At 36.7% G+C, this 17,010-nt stretch overlaps 1 protein-coding gene across 1 annotated transcript in view; it reads right to left on the reverse strand.

Annotated features, from left to right (window-relative positions):
• LOC309499923 (uncharacterized protein) overlaps positions 1-17,010 on the reverse strand; it is a 389,370-nt gene that overhangs the window by 363,974 nt on the left and 8,386 nt on the right. The window contains exon 2 of the mRNA XM_082171466.1: positions 7,168-8,404. Within this exon, the coding sequence (XP_082027592.1) occupies positions 7,168-8,351 (1,184 nt within the window). The 5' untranslated portion in view covers positions 8,352-8,404. The remainder of the gene's footprint in view (positions 1-7,167; positions 8,405-17,010) is intronic.

Consider the following 17,010-nt stretch of genomic DNA (forward strand, 5'->3'; position numbering starts at 1 on the left):
GTTATAGCGCCACCAACTGGCAGCAGGAAGTGTGTCACTTTCAAAATGCTTTTGACAAAAGTGGGGGGGTTAGTTTTACCTACAGTTACAAAACTCAGTACGTACATTGTTCTCATCAAGCCGGACAACTTTCTAATTTACAGTCATTAGCTCCAAGCAACAGGAAGTCAGATATTTTGGTTTGAATGTGGATTTTTTGGATATTTCAGACTATGAGTTTTTAGCTACTCCTCATAAGTGGTTTGTTTTATTCACACCAAACTTTTTCAACATGATGAAAATACATTAAAGATGTTAAATTGTGAATGGATAATAAATCTAATAATATAAAAGATAATAAAAGCCTCATATCTTCTAAAAATGTAATTATACAGCATTTAATTATATATAAAAGTATACAAATATCACAACTAAACCAGTTTTATTCTTTTTTTTTTCAATTTAAGAATTATTTATAAGTTTAAAAACAGTAATAGTAAAATAAAAAAATCAAGTCATACATAGGGCTATACTGCCCTCTTGTGTTCAAAATCAGGTAGGCCTATTGTATATATATAAAAATATACTAGGTATGTGACTGTGAGAATATTTTACCACCGGTTAATCGACGTGTGACACCGCTGGGGGCTTTGAATCGCTAACTTAAAAACGAAAGTAAAATATGTTCGTCCGCACGGACATTGATAATGGTGCGGAGCAGAGCGAGCGTTTTCAGTGAATTCCTATGGAAGTAGGAATGAACTAAAACATTTTCACTCTGTTCTGCTCGTTCCTCGCCGTGGACGCGCACCGTTATGAATGCCCGTGCAGCCGTAAGCATTTTAGTTTAATTTAAAAATTAGCGCCTTTCGGGGGGCGGATTGCTTGAATTTATTTTACAAAAGCACAATGTTGTGTTTTATTGCGAGTGTACACAAATATAAGTTAACACTTTGCAGTTTGAATGATGTCCTTTTTGAACAAAATGACGAAGTATGTTTTTATGTGTCCACTGTTCAATCGCCCCCGCGCCACACACACACACACACACATTCCAGCATTGCATTAATAAAATATAAAAATAAAATAGTCAACCTACCATATAAAAATAACACTGCTCTGTTTAAATAGTCAGTAGTACAATTCGTACCATTCACAGTAAGCACCGCTCCACTGTGATGTTTCCAAGCACATTTTAGCGCGTGTAAAGAGGATGATTTTTTCCGTCGATATTGGAACGTGAGTGAAGTACAAAGTCTATGATAAAGAATAGTTTAGCATCCAAATACATCGCAAATGTTGAAACATTTTGATTCTAATGAGAGTGTTACGTGAGCCAAACACTGCTTACTTTCATTTTTATTTTTATTTTATTTCATTTGGCTTGTTTATAGTTATTTTTTTATTCTTGTTCCGTTCTGAATATCATTATATTTAAAGGATTTGTTGTGAAATATTTTGAGTGTATCAAACTCAGAATATTTCTCTCGTTTTAGTGATTCCCTAGTTATTTTTTTATTTGATTTTTTTTCATTGTTCTAATCAGGTCAGGCAAGTAAAATTCTCTGTGTCTTGTCCCTTAAAAATTATATATATATCATTTTTAAGGGACATATATATATATATATATATATATATATATAATTGGGCCTGTCATCGCTGCTCGCAGCTATATTTATATATTTATTTCATTTAGCACATTTCAGTTCAGCACTGTTTTACTTGAAGTGTTATGTTTTTTTTTTTTTATCCAGTATCCATTCTAAAAATATCGGCTGATTAATCAGTTATCGGCACGTACGGTCAAACCTAAATATCGGTATCTGTAAAATACACTATCGGTTGAACTCTAACGTCTACCCTGACCAAAGTCTATAGCCAACCACCGGTGATATAAAACCCACATAGATGCACAGCAAACACTAATAAAACAGGTGGAAAACAGGATTTTCATCTCTTCAGATCCCAGTACACTGTTTCCATTCACTAAAATAACTGGCTACTGGTTGAATTTATAGAAGTCAAGTCGGACATTTCAGTTACATGGTGACTTTTAGTTTGCTACTTTTAATGGGTTAAACAAACATAAATGACTTAAATGGTTAAAACAAGCCTAAGATATTGACTTAATTATATACAGTAGTATTCATTTTGGACTCGGACTAGACTCAGACTTGAATAAGTTGGACTTGAACTAGGGCTGCACGATTAATCAAAAAAAAAAAAATCACGATCTCGATTCAGACATAAACGCGATCTCATTTCTTAATGATGGTGATTCACTTCCGTGTATTTCCCTGCATTCAGATCATGCTGCATTCACGCATTATTGGTCACACTCACACAATAACAAAATAGGGTTGTGATGGCTGACCGACATCACGACACGGCAGTTAAGGTCACGTAATTTAATCTATTGATTCGTGTACACTAGTGGTTGGGAACGGAATGGCTCGCAAGCCACACCTGGCTCTTTGGTAAAAATCATGTGGCTCGCAAGCTCTCTCACCCTTTACCAACAAACGTAAAAAAAAAATTAAGACACATCAACAAAGATCGGCTCTCTGCAGAAAAAGCAGCCAATTACAATTCCCTTGTTGTACTACCGAAGTTAATGAAAAGTGTATGATAATAATAGTAATATTCAAGTTGTAGGCCATACCGGCAAAAGTGCATGTTCAGTGTTCACGAGTCACCACAGCAATCAACTAACGTTAACCGCAAATGTAACCTACAGCTGCACCTTGTTTAAGGTAATGGCGAAAACCATTTTAGAACGGCAGCGAAAATGTAAAAGTAGGTTATATAAACTTTAATGTATCCTTATTGAAACGGGTGCTTTGCTGTGCTTTTACTTTCACTTTTGCCACAGAGACTCTTTTATGTCCTATAAATGTGTCGTATTTTTGATAATCCGCGCAGATTTCAGTTGATGATTCTGTTTAAAGTTATTAAAACAAAATGTGAATGAATGAGAAAGAAAAGAGCAGGATGTGCATTATATTGAAATGAAATATTAAAAGCACGATAAGTCGCGAAAGAGAACTGAATTCTACTGACAGGATGCTGTGCGCGCGCTCCGAGCGCAACACGGACAAACATAGTAGTCTTTGTCTCCGGTTGCGCGCCTAAACGGCCAAATAAACACAGAAATATTTCAAAATGCCAAGTCGAGTATTCCCGTAAACACAGTAGATGTAAGTACTATGTCCATTCTGTGCCAAATGGAGCAAAAACCACAGGTTCTATTTAGTTATTTATTTTTAGTTATTGTTGTACTGTATATGTTAATGTTCTCTTATGTTCAACAACATAAAGCTTTAAAATGATTCACTTTAACCCTCTGAGGTCGGCAAACGCGCCCCCGCGTTTTGCTGGATTTTCTTCACATTGTAGCACAATAAACTTAAATTACTCCGTCATTTATGGTCATACAGAAAAAAGAAATATAAAAAAAGAATTTCTACTTTTGTATGTGTCCACTTACAATCAAATCAAAACATTGTACTTTTGTAAAATAAAGTAAAATAAACAGGGTGTGCGTTCTGCCACTCCATCGCGGTGAACTTTTTTTTCTTGAGCACGTCTATAAACTGAAACAAAACTCAGCGAATACTTGTCACACATTTATGAGCCATATACCTTTATACACATTTAAGTGTGTACTTTTAAATGATCGGATTCAAACTGAAAACAAATATTCTCTGTTTAAGTCATTTGTATAAAACCAACAGGATGTCCAGTATCTCAAACGCTTGCTAATTATTTTTAATTTGACCACGCCCACTCGCGCAAAAGTGATTCACATGCAAATCGTCCACATGGAACGCGAACGCCCTCGTTACCTCAAACACAAAACACCAAAAAACTTCACAAGTCTCTGCTTTTCGTCGAGTTTGGAAGACACGTCTGAGCTTACATTGGATTTATCTCAGAAGAAGAAGAACGCGATTTGAAGACAAGAAAGATGTAATATTAGTTTATGGTATTATTGCATAAACTTCACATTGCAGTTGAACTGTTGCTAGATATATGGTGAATATTATACTATTTAGACCCGTGTTTACTGTTAAATACTGTTTGTGGATATCTGCTCAAACATAGATATGTATAATATGGTAGCCATAATGTTTAATATTTTGGAGCGCGATCGCATTTGAATGTATCATATGTTGGAGCGTGATTGCGTTTGAAAGGAAAAATGCACCAAACATTAGGCTTTATGTTTTTACTATTATCTCATTTCATATCATCATAACGAATGGAAACATTTGAAGTAACATATGATAATCAATATATTTTTCTCTAGCATTGTTACTGAAATCTTTTGGAAGATTTATAGGCTGCTATAGGTTATTGTTATTATTATTTTATGCAGTACTGCACATAGCTTATGCCTACAAGGCACAACAATCATGGTGTTCATTATATTATATATTGTTGGAAACATTTGTGTGTGTGTGTGTGTGTGTGTGTGTATTCTGTGAATTTTAAAAAGCAATTTTAACCAGAAAAATCTAAAATGTATTCCCAAAATCGTGCAGGCCTAGTTTCTCTTGATACCAGTATGTTCACTTTTTTTCTTTTCTTTCAGGGACCAGATGCCACTGAGTCCTGCTGACTTCAACATTCACATGAGTCTCTGTACATGAACATGGTAAAGTGAAAATCAAACACCTTGGAAATGAAAGGTATGTACAATGTTTTTAGGAATGGCACAAAGGTCTCTGTCTTTGGATCATTGTTTTCAATGTGCTCTTTTGTCATTTGTTGTGTATCTTTGGATTATGTTGTGTTGTAAATAAATCCAAACAATCTAAAAGCCATTATTTTTTAAATCTCCTCATTCTTTGTGCAAGGTTGCTCTGAATGACAGGGCCTGATCGCTCCTAATAGGGCCGTTAGGGGAGTGTCTTTGTATTTCTCAGGTGTTAAAGGCTTACATATTAATGAGATGATCACGCCTCTTCGCATAAGGCTTTTTCACACAAAACACGTCTTAGAAATTTTAAATCAATATATTGTCTTATCTGAATGAGCAGTCAGGGTGATTTTCACATAGTTTTGGAGCAAATATTCTAGGCTACGTGATACAATTTTCAAAAGTCTTGTGAAGAAATAATCAGTATGGGTTTCATGGCCTTATTTCAGTGACAATTATTTTTTGTATTTTCACAAACCACGCATAAATGCCATTATCTGAAAACTACAAACTTTTACACACATGCTGCAGATATATTATTGTAGCAGAGTTTGTGCTAAATACAGTGTAATAAGACTTTAGCCATGACAATGTCACAAGTAACAGAAATAAGCACAAATGTCAGAGCATGTCAGAACACCTCCAGGGCCAGAAAACCCCAGAGGTTTAAGGGGTCTAAAATAAAGAAAAGAGACACATTTTTTGTTACTCCTGCACTTTATTATACTGAATGTCCTGTGTTTTTTTTTTTTTTTTATTGTTTTTTTTACTTGAATGCAATAAATTTTGGTTGAAAAAATGAGAATCGTGCAAGAGAATTGTGATCTCAATTCCCATGGAGAAAAATCGTGATTCACATTTTAGCAAGAATCGTGCAGCCCTAACTTGAACCCAACATTATTTATTAGTTAGGCTATAGTAGCTTTTTCTGTGGTATTTAAGTGCTTCGTGTTCTTTAAATAATAAATGGAAAGCAAAGTTATATTTGTCTCTCCAACACACAATTCTTTTTTTTTCTGATCCAAAAAATGATCAGATCAATGACTCAAAAACCACAACCAAGTGTAACCAAACCGTGAGTTTTTTATCTGTTGCACCCCTAGGCTAGTCCAAGGGAGTGAGTGATTTATCTTGTTAAATGACTTCACTTTAAATAAAGATTGTATGAATAACATTGTTACATCAGTAAGTGGCGACAAGAGACTGTTAAAAAAATGTATTTGTTATTCAATCATTCATTCAAGAGATTTATTCAGTAATAAAACAAGCAGTCTTTGGGTTATTGAATCATTCATTCAAATCGTTACAATAAAAAAAAAAATCATATATTTTTAAATAGACTGCAGCAATAAACATTTTGTCAGAACCTCTAGAAAATTACATGGGTTTAATTTTTTCAGTTGTACATTCAGAATCGTGGGAGAATCACAATCTCTATTTGAAACAAAAAAAATATGATTCTCAATTTATCCAGAATCGTGCAGCTCTAGCAGATAGTGAATAATACTCACACAGGGTCAGAGATCACAGCAGGTCCATCACTGAGATCAGGGGGAATAATCATGGAGTGTTTACTCTTCATAGACACACAGCTAAATCCTGGAGATGGTCCATCACTGAGATCAGGGGGAATAATCATGGAGTGTTTACTCTTCATAGACACACAGCTAAATCCTGGAGATGGTCCATCACTGAGATCAGGGGGAATAATCATGGAGTGTTTACTCTTCATAGACACACAGCTAAATCCTGGAGATGGTCCATCACTGAGATCAGGGGGAATAATCATGGAGTGTTTACTCTTCATAGACACACAGCTAAATCCTGGAGATGGTCCATCACTGAGATCAGGGGGAATAATCATGGAGTGTTTACTCTTCATAGACACACAGCTAAATCCTGGAGATGGTCCATCACTGAGATCAGGGGGAATAATCATGGAGTGTTTACTCTTCATAGACACACAGCTAAATCCTGGAGATGGTCCATCACTGAGATCAGAAGGCTGAAACATGCAGTTGTTACTCTTCATAGACACACAGCTAAATCCTGAAGATGGTCCATCACTGAGATCAGGGGGATTAATCATGGAGTGGTTACTCTTCATAGACACACAGCTAAATCCTGGAGATGGTCCATCACTGAGATCAGGGGGCTGAAACATGCAGTTGTTACTCTTCATAGACACACAGCTGAATCCTGGAGATGGTCCATCACTGAGATAAGGGGGAATAATCATGGAGTGTTTACTCTTCATAGACACACAGCTAAATCCTGAAGATGGTCCATCACTGAGACCAGGGGGATTAATCATGGAGTGGTTACTCTTCATGGACACACAGCTAAATCCTGGAGATGGTCCATCACTGAGATCAGGGGGATTAATCATAGAGTGGTTACTCTTCATGGACACACAGCTAAATCCTGGAGATGGTCCATCACTGAGATCAGAAGGAATAATCATGGAGTGTTTACTCTTCATAGACACACAGCTAAATCCTGGAGATGGTCCATCACTGAGATCAGGGGGAATAATCATGGAGTGGTTACTCTTCATAGACACACAGCTAAATCCTGAAGATGGTCCATCACTGAGACCAGGGGGATTAATCATGGAGTGGTTACTCTTCATGGACACACAGCTAAATCCTGGAGATGGTCCATCACTGAGATCAGGGGGATTAATCATAGAGTGGTTACTCTTCATGGACACACAGCTAAATCCTGGAGATGGTCCATCACTGAGATCAGAAGGAATAATCATGGAGTGTTTACTCTTCATAGACACACAGCTAAATCCTGGAGATGGTCCATCACTGAGATCAGGAGGCTGAAACATGCAGTTGTTACTCTTCATAGACACACAGCTGAATCCTGGAGATGGTCCATCACTGAGGTAAGGGGGAATATTCATGGGGTTGTTACCCTTCATAGACACACAGCTGAATCCTGGAGAGTGTCCATCACTGAGATCAGGGGGCTGAAACATGCAGTTGTTACTCTTCATAGACACACAGCTGAATCCTGGAGATGGTCCATCACTGAGATAAGGGGGAATATTCATGGGGTTGTTACTCTTCATTGACACACAGCTGAATCCTGGAGATGGTCCATCACTGAGATAAGGGGGAATATTCATGGAGTTGTTACTCTTCATAGACACACAGCTGAATCCTGGAGATGGTCCATCACTGAGATAAGGGGGAATATTCATGGAGTTGTTACTCTTCATAGACACACCGCTGAATCCTGTAGATGGTCCATCACTGAGATAAGGGGGGATATTCATGGAGTTGTTACTCTTCATAGACACATGGCTGAATGCTGGAGATGGTCCATAACTGAACATAGGGGGATGAAACATGTTACTCTTCATAGACACACAGCTGAATCCTGGAGATGGTCCATCACTGAGATAAGGGGGAATATTCATGGAGTTGTTACTCTTCATAGACACACAGCTGAATCCTGGAGATGGTCCATCACTGAGATAAGGGGGAATATTCATGGAGTTGTTACTCTTCATAGACACATGGCTGAATGCTGGAGATGGTCCATCACTGAACATAGGGGGATGAAACATGGAGTGGTTACTCTTCATAGACACACAGCTGAATCCTGAAGATGCTGCTCTCAGAGTGTGAACAGGTGCTTCCTCTTTCAAACTCATTTTACAGGCAGGTTTCTGTTTCTCTTCTTCCTATGACAGATTTAATTTCAGGCCTGTATGTGGAAAGAAAAAACAAGAATAACACACAGAATTTTGACAATTAAATTAAAATGAATTTCTTGGGTTTTACTAGATCATCCTAATTTCATAAACTTTCTGACCGTTTTTTTTTCCAATATTTTGATAATATTTATAGACACACACACACAGGTGTACGTCTGTCTGTCTGTCTGTCTGTGTGTGTGTACACCTGTATTTACTTATGGGGACCAAATCCTCATAAGGATAGTAATAGGTATATTAGAAACAAGAAACGTTTTGTGTTTTTTAAAATATTACAAATAAGAGTGAATCGTACGTCCAAGACATGGTTACGGTGAAGCAGTTGATTCTGTTTCCTTCCGGAATTCCTGTTCACCCTCAACGAGGTGTGTCTGCTGACAACGCATGCGTAGCAGATGCATCAAAGCACCGCTGGATGTACAGAAAGCGGAAAAAAGGCCAAAAGTATTGGCGCAACATTTAAATGTGTTGCTACACTGCAGCATAACAAAATGGTTCTCACACTCCAGATATATTTCTGTGAATTTAATTAATTTTGCACTTGTTCATAGTTTTTGTATTATGTCTGAATATATTCAGTTGAATTTTGCCCATACAAATTGCCTTATCTGTCCATGTGGATGTCCAAACTCAATGCCTCATATTATTGTCTTATTATTTATAAAGATTGCAAAACGTCAGAGATGTTTATGATATACAACTTTGTAAACAGTATGCAAAATGTATTAACAATTATGTTCAATGCCACCAAAATACACATGAGAAAAAGAGTTCCTCATATTATTGTCACAAGGGAAACACATATGCAGGAGACACCTTTATGTTCCCTGTATGAATTAAAAATAAATAAATAAATATGAATAAAACCATATATTTCTATTATTACCTTCTTTCATATTTTTCACATGCAAGATGCATGGGTGCAACATAACATTCTAATCGTAATTAATTAACATGCAATATCAGAGGGCACTAATTAAATCAACCAATTAATCAAGTTAATAAATTGTGTTATAAATTGGGGAGATGACCACACAACATTGTCACCTGAATTTATATTATTGCTGGCACATTCCAACAATGGATCCAAAAATGTACGAGGAAATCATGAACTATAAAACTCAACCCAATTGGCATAAAAAAAATACCATAAATATGTAATTCGCAGACGTTCCTCCAATTTCCAAATTGATGGTAAGTAATCTATTCTAAATTTTAATTATTCTAGACAGTGGAGATACCTCTAGATAATCCCACAGACAGGAGTGAGGTATAGTGATATACCAAGACTTGATACAAACAAAAAGCCCATACTTGTCCATGGACTATAGCCTTCTTATAATTGACTTGTTAGTAGAACATCAAAAAGAACCTGTCCTGCAATTGCAGTTTAAATTAGCCTATTTCTTTCATTGGGCCTTCAGAACCTCCTTGCAGGTTAATGTTTAGATTTTACTAACAATATAGCTATTTCAATAGATGGCCAACTTTACTACATCTCCTCAAAAAAATGGTATGGGTTTGAGAGAAAAAGTGGTTGTTGGACAAAAAGAGGCCAACCAAATATTCACAGAATTCCATGCCAGCCCCTACAGAGCACACTGTGGAACAGAAGAAACAAAGCTTGCCATTTCAGCGAGGTTCTACTGGCCTGGAATGGGGGTGGACATTGATAAATGGGTAAATACTCAATTATTCCCTTTTAACTTTGCTGTGAAACATACAAATGGATTTTTTGGAATGCATTTCTCATGTGCTTATTTCTGAACATCAGGTTTTGCAGTGTGCCCAGTGCCAATTTAGCAGACTGTGTCCATCAAGCAGGAGCCCAAGTACATCCCAATATGTATGTATAAGCTGGTGTGTGCATTGGTTTTGAGACCGCTATTTCATGAGTTCACAAAATTTAAATGTATTTATTGTGCTATTTTAATTTTAAGGTGGATAAGCCTCTGAAACTGCTGGGCATGGATTTAGTGGGGAAAGTCACCAAAACCAACCAGGGAAATGGGTACATTTGTGTCTTCGTTGACTATTATACAAAATGGTCCGAGGCATATGCAGTTCCAAATAAATCTGCAGCAGTTGTCTCGCGCTGCATCATTATTTTTTTCTATAGGTTTGGGGCACCAAAGAGAATACTCACTGACCAAGGCACTGAGTTTGTAAACCAGGTGTGTAGTTTCTGCAAAACACATTCTGCAAAATACCACAATTGATTTCTCCAATGAGTCACAAGATGTAACATGATTCAGAATGGAGATTGCTTTAATTCTGCTCTGCCAATCTGGTATGGCTTTATAAACACATGAATGTAATTGACGTGCTTTTTGATGTGCATCACTTTCATTTAGACATGTGCCGGTATTCGGTAATGCGATAAATCGCGGTAATGAATATGCACGATATTGTTATCACGGGCACTTAAAAATACAGTGAAAAATAGATCACAATTTATATAGAACGCGCATTAGCTTATTTTCCATCAACCGCTTAAACAAACACTGCGTATATGCTGCGCGAAACACGTGCGCACTCTGATGCAGGGACGTGCACAGGGGGGTTGCTCAGGTTGCCCGGGCAACTGCCCATTTGCCCTTCTCGACTCACGTTGCCCTTCCGAGGAGGAAAAAATAAATAAATAAAAAGTACAATGGATGCAGAATTTCACGTAGGCCTAGATAAAAAATAATAATATATAAATTAAAAAAATAATAATAAATAAATAAATAAAAATCGCAAAGCCTCATTCACTTCCATTCGGGCACCGAAAGTGAAAGTCAGTAGGGGAAGGGCAAACTCTGTTTACGTGGCTGCAGCGCTGCGCGCGACCGGTAACGTTACCTGAGCTGAGCCTGCATGAGCGGCCCTAGAAGGAGATTGTCGCGGTTGTCGGGTGAGAAGACTCAACGTTGTTGGAAAAGGTGAGTTTGTGATGTATAACAAACGAACGATCATCATCAGGATTCCAGACTGCGACTATTTTTTGAGAATGTGCGAGTTAAAATTGTATGTGGTCGCATTTGTGCGAGTGCATGGTCATGTACTACTCAGTTAAATTCACGCATGAATTTTCCTGCATTGAACTTGTTTTAGCGCCCGCCAAAGTGAATTTTTGTCCCGCCAAAGTCTTATTTGATCGGTGAGTAATGTAGATGAACTGCTGCGCTTGTGACAGGGCGCACCTTTAACTGAAAGAACGAGCAGAGAGAGAGAGAGAGAGAGAGAGAGAGAGAGACCCGGTCTCGCGCGCGCACTCTCTCTCTCTCTCTCTCTTCGGAGCCAGTCGAAAGTGTAAACAAGACCGTCTCCAAACTAAGCGCTGTCTTGCTTTCTCTCCCTCGCACATATTAATCAAAATAAATCGACACGGCGGTAAAAGGTCAGAAGACCAAAAGTTTCATGTGGAGCATTCGGAGATTATTATTTTTTTTTTTCTGAATTAGCGCTGGGTGTGAATTGTGCTAAATAAGTTGCCTTATCTTCTCTGAAAAGCGTTCCGGACATTCAGCTGACATAAAACAACACTTTAATTTAACAAAAAAACTAAAAAAAAACTATCCAGTGATGAAATGTTTTCTGTGTTGACACAAATCTTGGATGTGTCCATGTCCTAACTGCTGGGATAATCACACAACGTGCATGACACGTCCAATTCGCGAACTAATGACTCCTTTGAACCGATTAATTTTAATGAATGGTTAAAACAACTGATCTTTCCAACAGTGAACTCAGGAGACGTCTGAATCGGTGTATAACTAATCAGTAACACTTTACAATAAGGTTCTATTTATTACATAAATTACATAAAAAGTACAGTTCGCTAACCTTTTTTCAGGTCAGAGCAACTGCCCCTCAAAATTCCTGTGCACGTCCCTGCTCTGATGTAAACAATCCCCAAATGAAGCACTGTGTGCATGCGGCGCAGTGCGCACTCTAGTCTAATGTAATGAATCCTCACATGGAGAAGAAGCATGGCGGAAGGAGGAACGCTGCCGACGATTTATCCCCCTTCTAAAAGCAGGGCTGCCAACTCTACGCATTCAGTGTGAGACTCACGCAATTTACACTTTTCACACGCTCTCGTGCCACACACATCCATTTTCTCACGCAGAGAAAAATCACGGAGCAAAGAGGACACTGACACCGACAGACTAGACAGAGCAGGTTACTATTGATATGAAAACAATTCTCAGCTCTCAGGTTCTGTCCATTTTATTACGAAATTCAGACAATAAATACCGTTTTGGTGCTTGTAAATGTGACGTGACCAATCGCTGTTAGCACCTCAGTTCAAGTAAACCGATCATGTTACTTTTGATTTAAAGATACAGTACAACTTACCGAAAGGTATATTTGCCTCATACATAATATCGATCAATCAGTGTTTTTCAACCACGGAAAGAGGTCAATAAAACTGCAGGTGAACAATTATGGCACAGAACGTTACATTTACCTCAGGAAAGCCATTTAATGAACCAACATGTTAGTTGACTAGAAAAAATAGCTATAGAGAGGAGTATTTTGATAAATATGTGCACTATATTACATTTGTATTATATTTTTACTTGTGTCATAATTTTTATTATAATGAAAACCAAATTACATTTAATTTAATTTGTCAATTTTTAACCTTTAATAACACCAGCTGACAGGGCTCTCTGTATGTTTACAGCATTATGCGAGATATATTTTTTTCTTGAGAAAAATTAACATGTAGGCTATCTACTGTAGCCTACCTAATATTTATCCAAAGAGTCAATATTGAATCAAGATTTAAATCAAATCCCAAGAATTGAATTGAAATCGTGAAAATTGTGTAAAATTCTGTTTAGTTACCAAATGTTTTGACAATCACAATTACACCGATTGTGATGCAAGTTGGGTTTTTTTCTTTGTTTTGTTTACGGAACCATCAACAGGGCGTCTCGTGTGCTGCGCTAATCACTCCGCCCAAGTAGCCACTCCGCCCAAGTAGCTGTGCTCCTACGCCTAGTGAGAATATAGTTCCCAGTATTTATACGATTAAAAATGGTCTCTGTCTCATATAGCCTTGTTATTTGTACACGCTGTGACTATACAGATCACAACACGTAAATAGGAAAATGTTTGCATTATTTTGTCACTTATTGGGATTAGTATTTACATCCAGTCTTTGTGCTAAGCTAGGCTAGCGGTGGGTGCGTCAAATAACACTTACAGAACGCACAGAAATGAAAAAGGTATGTATGGACTTATCTAACTCTGGGGGATACTGTGAATAAGCTAAAGTCCCAAAAAGTCTGAGTGTTCCTTTAAGGATGCCACAATTATGTAATTATTTAAAGGCGCAATTGCAAAAAAAGTTCACTTACATTATTCTGTAGGCCTACGCTTATTTTTTTTTTACAGATTATCTTATGGGTTTTCCCCCATGTATATATTTACTTTGGTGTCTAAATATATATATTTTTTTATATATGACATTTGCAGTGCCGTCGCAGGTGGGGTGCGAGGCCCTGTGCGAACTTGAAATGCGAGGCCCTGCTCTTTGATGTGTATGCTCAATTGCGTATGAATTACAGTCACACGGACGTAGCTGTTCTAATTCTTTTGCACGCATAATCTTGCTGCAATACGTTTTTATCAAGTAGAATACTACAGCATAATCATGCACATAGTCTCAGCTATGACTTTTTGCTATTTATTTCAGAGGGGAAAAAAATCAACTGCAACCAAGAGTGGTTTTACATCAAGTCAGCTCGAGAATTTTCATCGAGAATCCACCTACTTCACCAACGTGTATCTTAATGGTCCAGTGGTAGAACTTTCGCCAAGCGTGTCAGAGGTCCTGGGTTTGAATCCGCTCTCGTATGTTTTTTTTTTTTTCTCGTATAACGTTAGTTTTTTTTCTTCTCATCAAAACCGATATGTTAATCCGTGGTTGTATATCAAGCAGGGACACATTTGTGTGCATTTTGTTAGAGTATCCACAACGGATTGAAGCACGCGTCCAAATGAAGACAGTGCGGTGTGTGCGCGAGCCACACGAGAAAACACTCCGCGCCACTGATCGCAGCTGCAACGAGCACTTTGATCACTTGATTTAAAAAACACATTTCAGCGCTAGATCTTCTCTTATTTAAAAAAAACGAACGAAATGAATGCTCTGCTGGTTAACTGGATTTATTTGTAGAATTGTTACATTCGTGCCGCGAGATGTTTTAAAAAGTAAAAAAAAAAAAAAAAAAAAAAAAAAAACAGCAGGATTGCGAGGCCCCCTATTGGCGCGAGGCCCTGTGCGGTTGCACAGTTCGCACAGTCTATGCGACGGCTCTGGACATTTGAACGGCCTGCTTTAACGGCCTTGTTCTCAACACAATATGTTTGCACTTACATGTTTTTCGGGCATTTCTTCAACTAGGGGCACTTTTAGGTTAGTGAAGTTGAATAAAAAAAACTTGTTCAAAAGTCACGTAACAGTCTCATAAGTTTAAATAATTTGTCTAGTTTTAAGGTCTGTAAGAGGACAAACTTAGATTACAAGTGAAATTGTTAATATTTTAATTTTTTTCCGACCTGCAATGAACAAATGTCATTTCCACCACATCTCAATATACAGCTGTTATTTAAAAGCAGAATAACTTATGCCACTCAAGAATTGTCTAAGATCATTTTTGTAACTAGTTTTATCAGTTTTTCCACAATGTACAATAATTATACATTTGTCAATGAGATAAATTAACTGCCCTAAGGACCAAATGGTGAACTGTACACCTGTCACACTCTGAAATGTAATATTGGATTGGGCAAGAGCTTATTAGAAAATAAATACCTTGAATTTTTATATTAAGTAGAGCATGATCTAGTAAATTGTGGATACATTTTTAATGTGTGATGAGAACTTTTTTAATATTTTTTTAAAATGTGTGTGGTGATGGAAATGACAGGGTGGTGGTGGAAATGACAATGAATTAACGTGAATGTAGAGAAACAGTAGAGATATTTATTAGAAAAACTCTTAAACTCATCACACTCAAACTCAATTCACAAAGTCATTAAACATAACCACAACTGTTTTTAGTGTAGTGCGTATACAAGTATACAACTGTGAGTTTGATGTATACAACTGATTTGTCTCACAGATGAGCGGTTACAGTGCATACTGTAAATAACTGACAAAACTGATGGCAAGGCAAAAATATAAGCAATAAATGATGCAACAAAATTGAATTTTCATTCATCTAAATGAAATCAATTAATATAAAAGTATAATTTAGAAATAAAAATAATTTTATAATATAAATATAAATATAAAAAGTATTGTCATTTATTATAATATTATAATCTAAAAAGTATTACACAAATCTACTCTTGCAATCCATATCAATTGTACTTTGTAACCATAAATGTCATTTCCACCACATGCTGTCATTTCCACCACAGAGGGCAGTGTCGTGGAAATGACATTTCTGTAGTTTTTTTTGTGAAAAAATGGAAGATAGCTTCACTGATTAGCTTTGAATTAATACATAGCATTTCATGTATGCAAAATACTCTTATTTAACTTATTTTTTTTACTTTTCAAAAACACCCTTGAAGGTACAGCATGTTTCCACCACATGCTGTCATTTCCACCACAGAGGGCAGTGTGGTGGAGATGACTGTGGTGGAAATGATATTTCTGTATTTTTTTGTGAAAAAACGGAAGATACCTTCACTGATTAGCTTTGAATTAATACTTAGCATTTCATGTATGCAAAATACTCTTATTTAACTTAAATTTTTTTAACTCTTTAAAAACACCCTTGAAGGTACAGCATGTTTGGAAATGACGTAGAATAAATATATTAACTGATCAAGCAATATTTACCTTGATTTTTCTTATTTTGTTCTTGATGAAAATTTTAAATTGCCTCCATGTCCAACATGTGCTCTGATGTCTCCGAACATTTCCATAGAAACCACCTAAACAATCTTTCACACAAACTTTTTAAAGGGACATTACAGTGTTGTGGTGGAAATGACACCAATACTATATATTGACAGCTATATTTTGTATAAAAAGTAATATCGATGGTGGTCTCACATTGAATACTATAATGTATTTTAATTATTTTACTAGTGCTTAATTTAGGTATATTAATAGTTACCAGATAAGTCATATTTTTAAACTGTATTTTCATTGTTGAAGTTAAAAAGCCTGGGTGTGCGACAAGGAGAAAACAGTGATTTTGACACCAATTAGGAGGTTGAAAAGTATTTTAAAAAATCATAATAGAAAGGTAGTAAAAAGTTAAGGAGGTTTTATTGTTAGTTTGAAAAAGAAAGAGGAATTTGTCCAAAATTATGTGTATTTTTAAAAATATGACCAAAGTAGGGGAGAACCGGGGCGAAAGTAACACGAAAGTAACAAAGCGATTTTCTCAGAGCCCTGACTATATTAGCATTTCAAGCTATGACAGCACGTTCAGTACCCCAAAACCTTGAGGAGGTTTTGGGGTAGTTTATGATATTACACTACATAGCCTATAATAAAAGATAATGAATTTCAAACCTGAACTAAACATATTTTTATTCAAAGATCAACAGTCTGTCATTAGTCTTTAGTCTGCCA

The sequence above is a fragment of the Leuciscus leuciscus genome, assembly GCF_965113295.1.
Source record: "Leuciscus leuciscus genome assembly, chromosome: 1".
In the NCBI taxonomy this organism is placed as follows: Eukaryota; Metazoa; Chordata; class Actinopteri; order Cypriniformes; family Leuciscidae; genus Leuciscus; species Leuciscus leuciscus.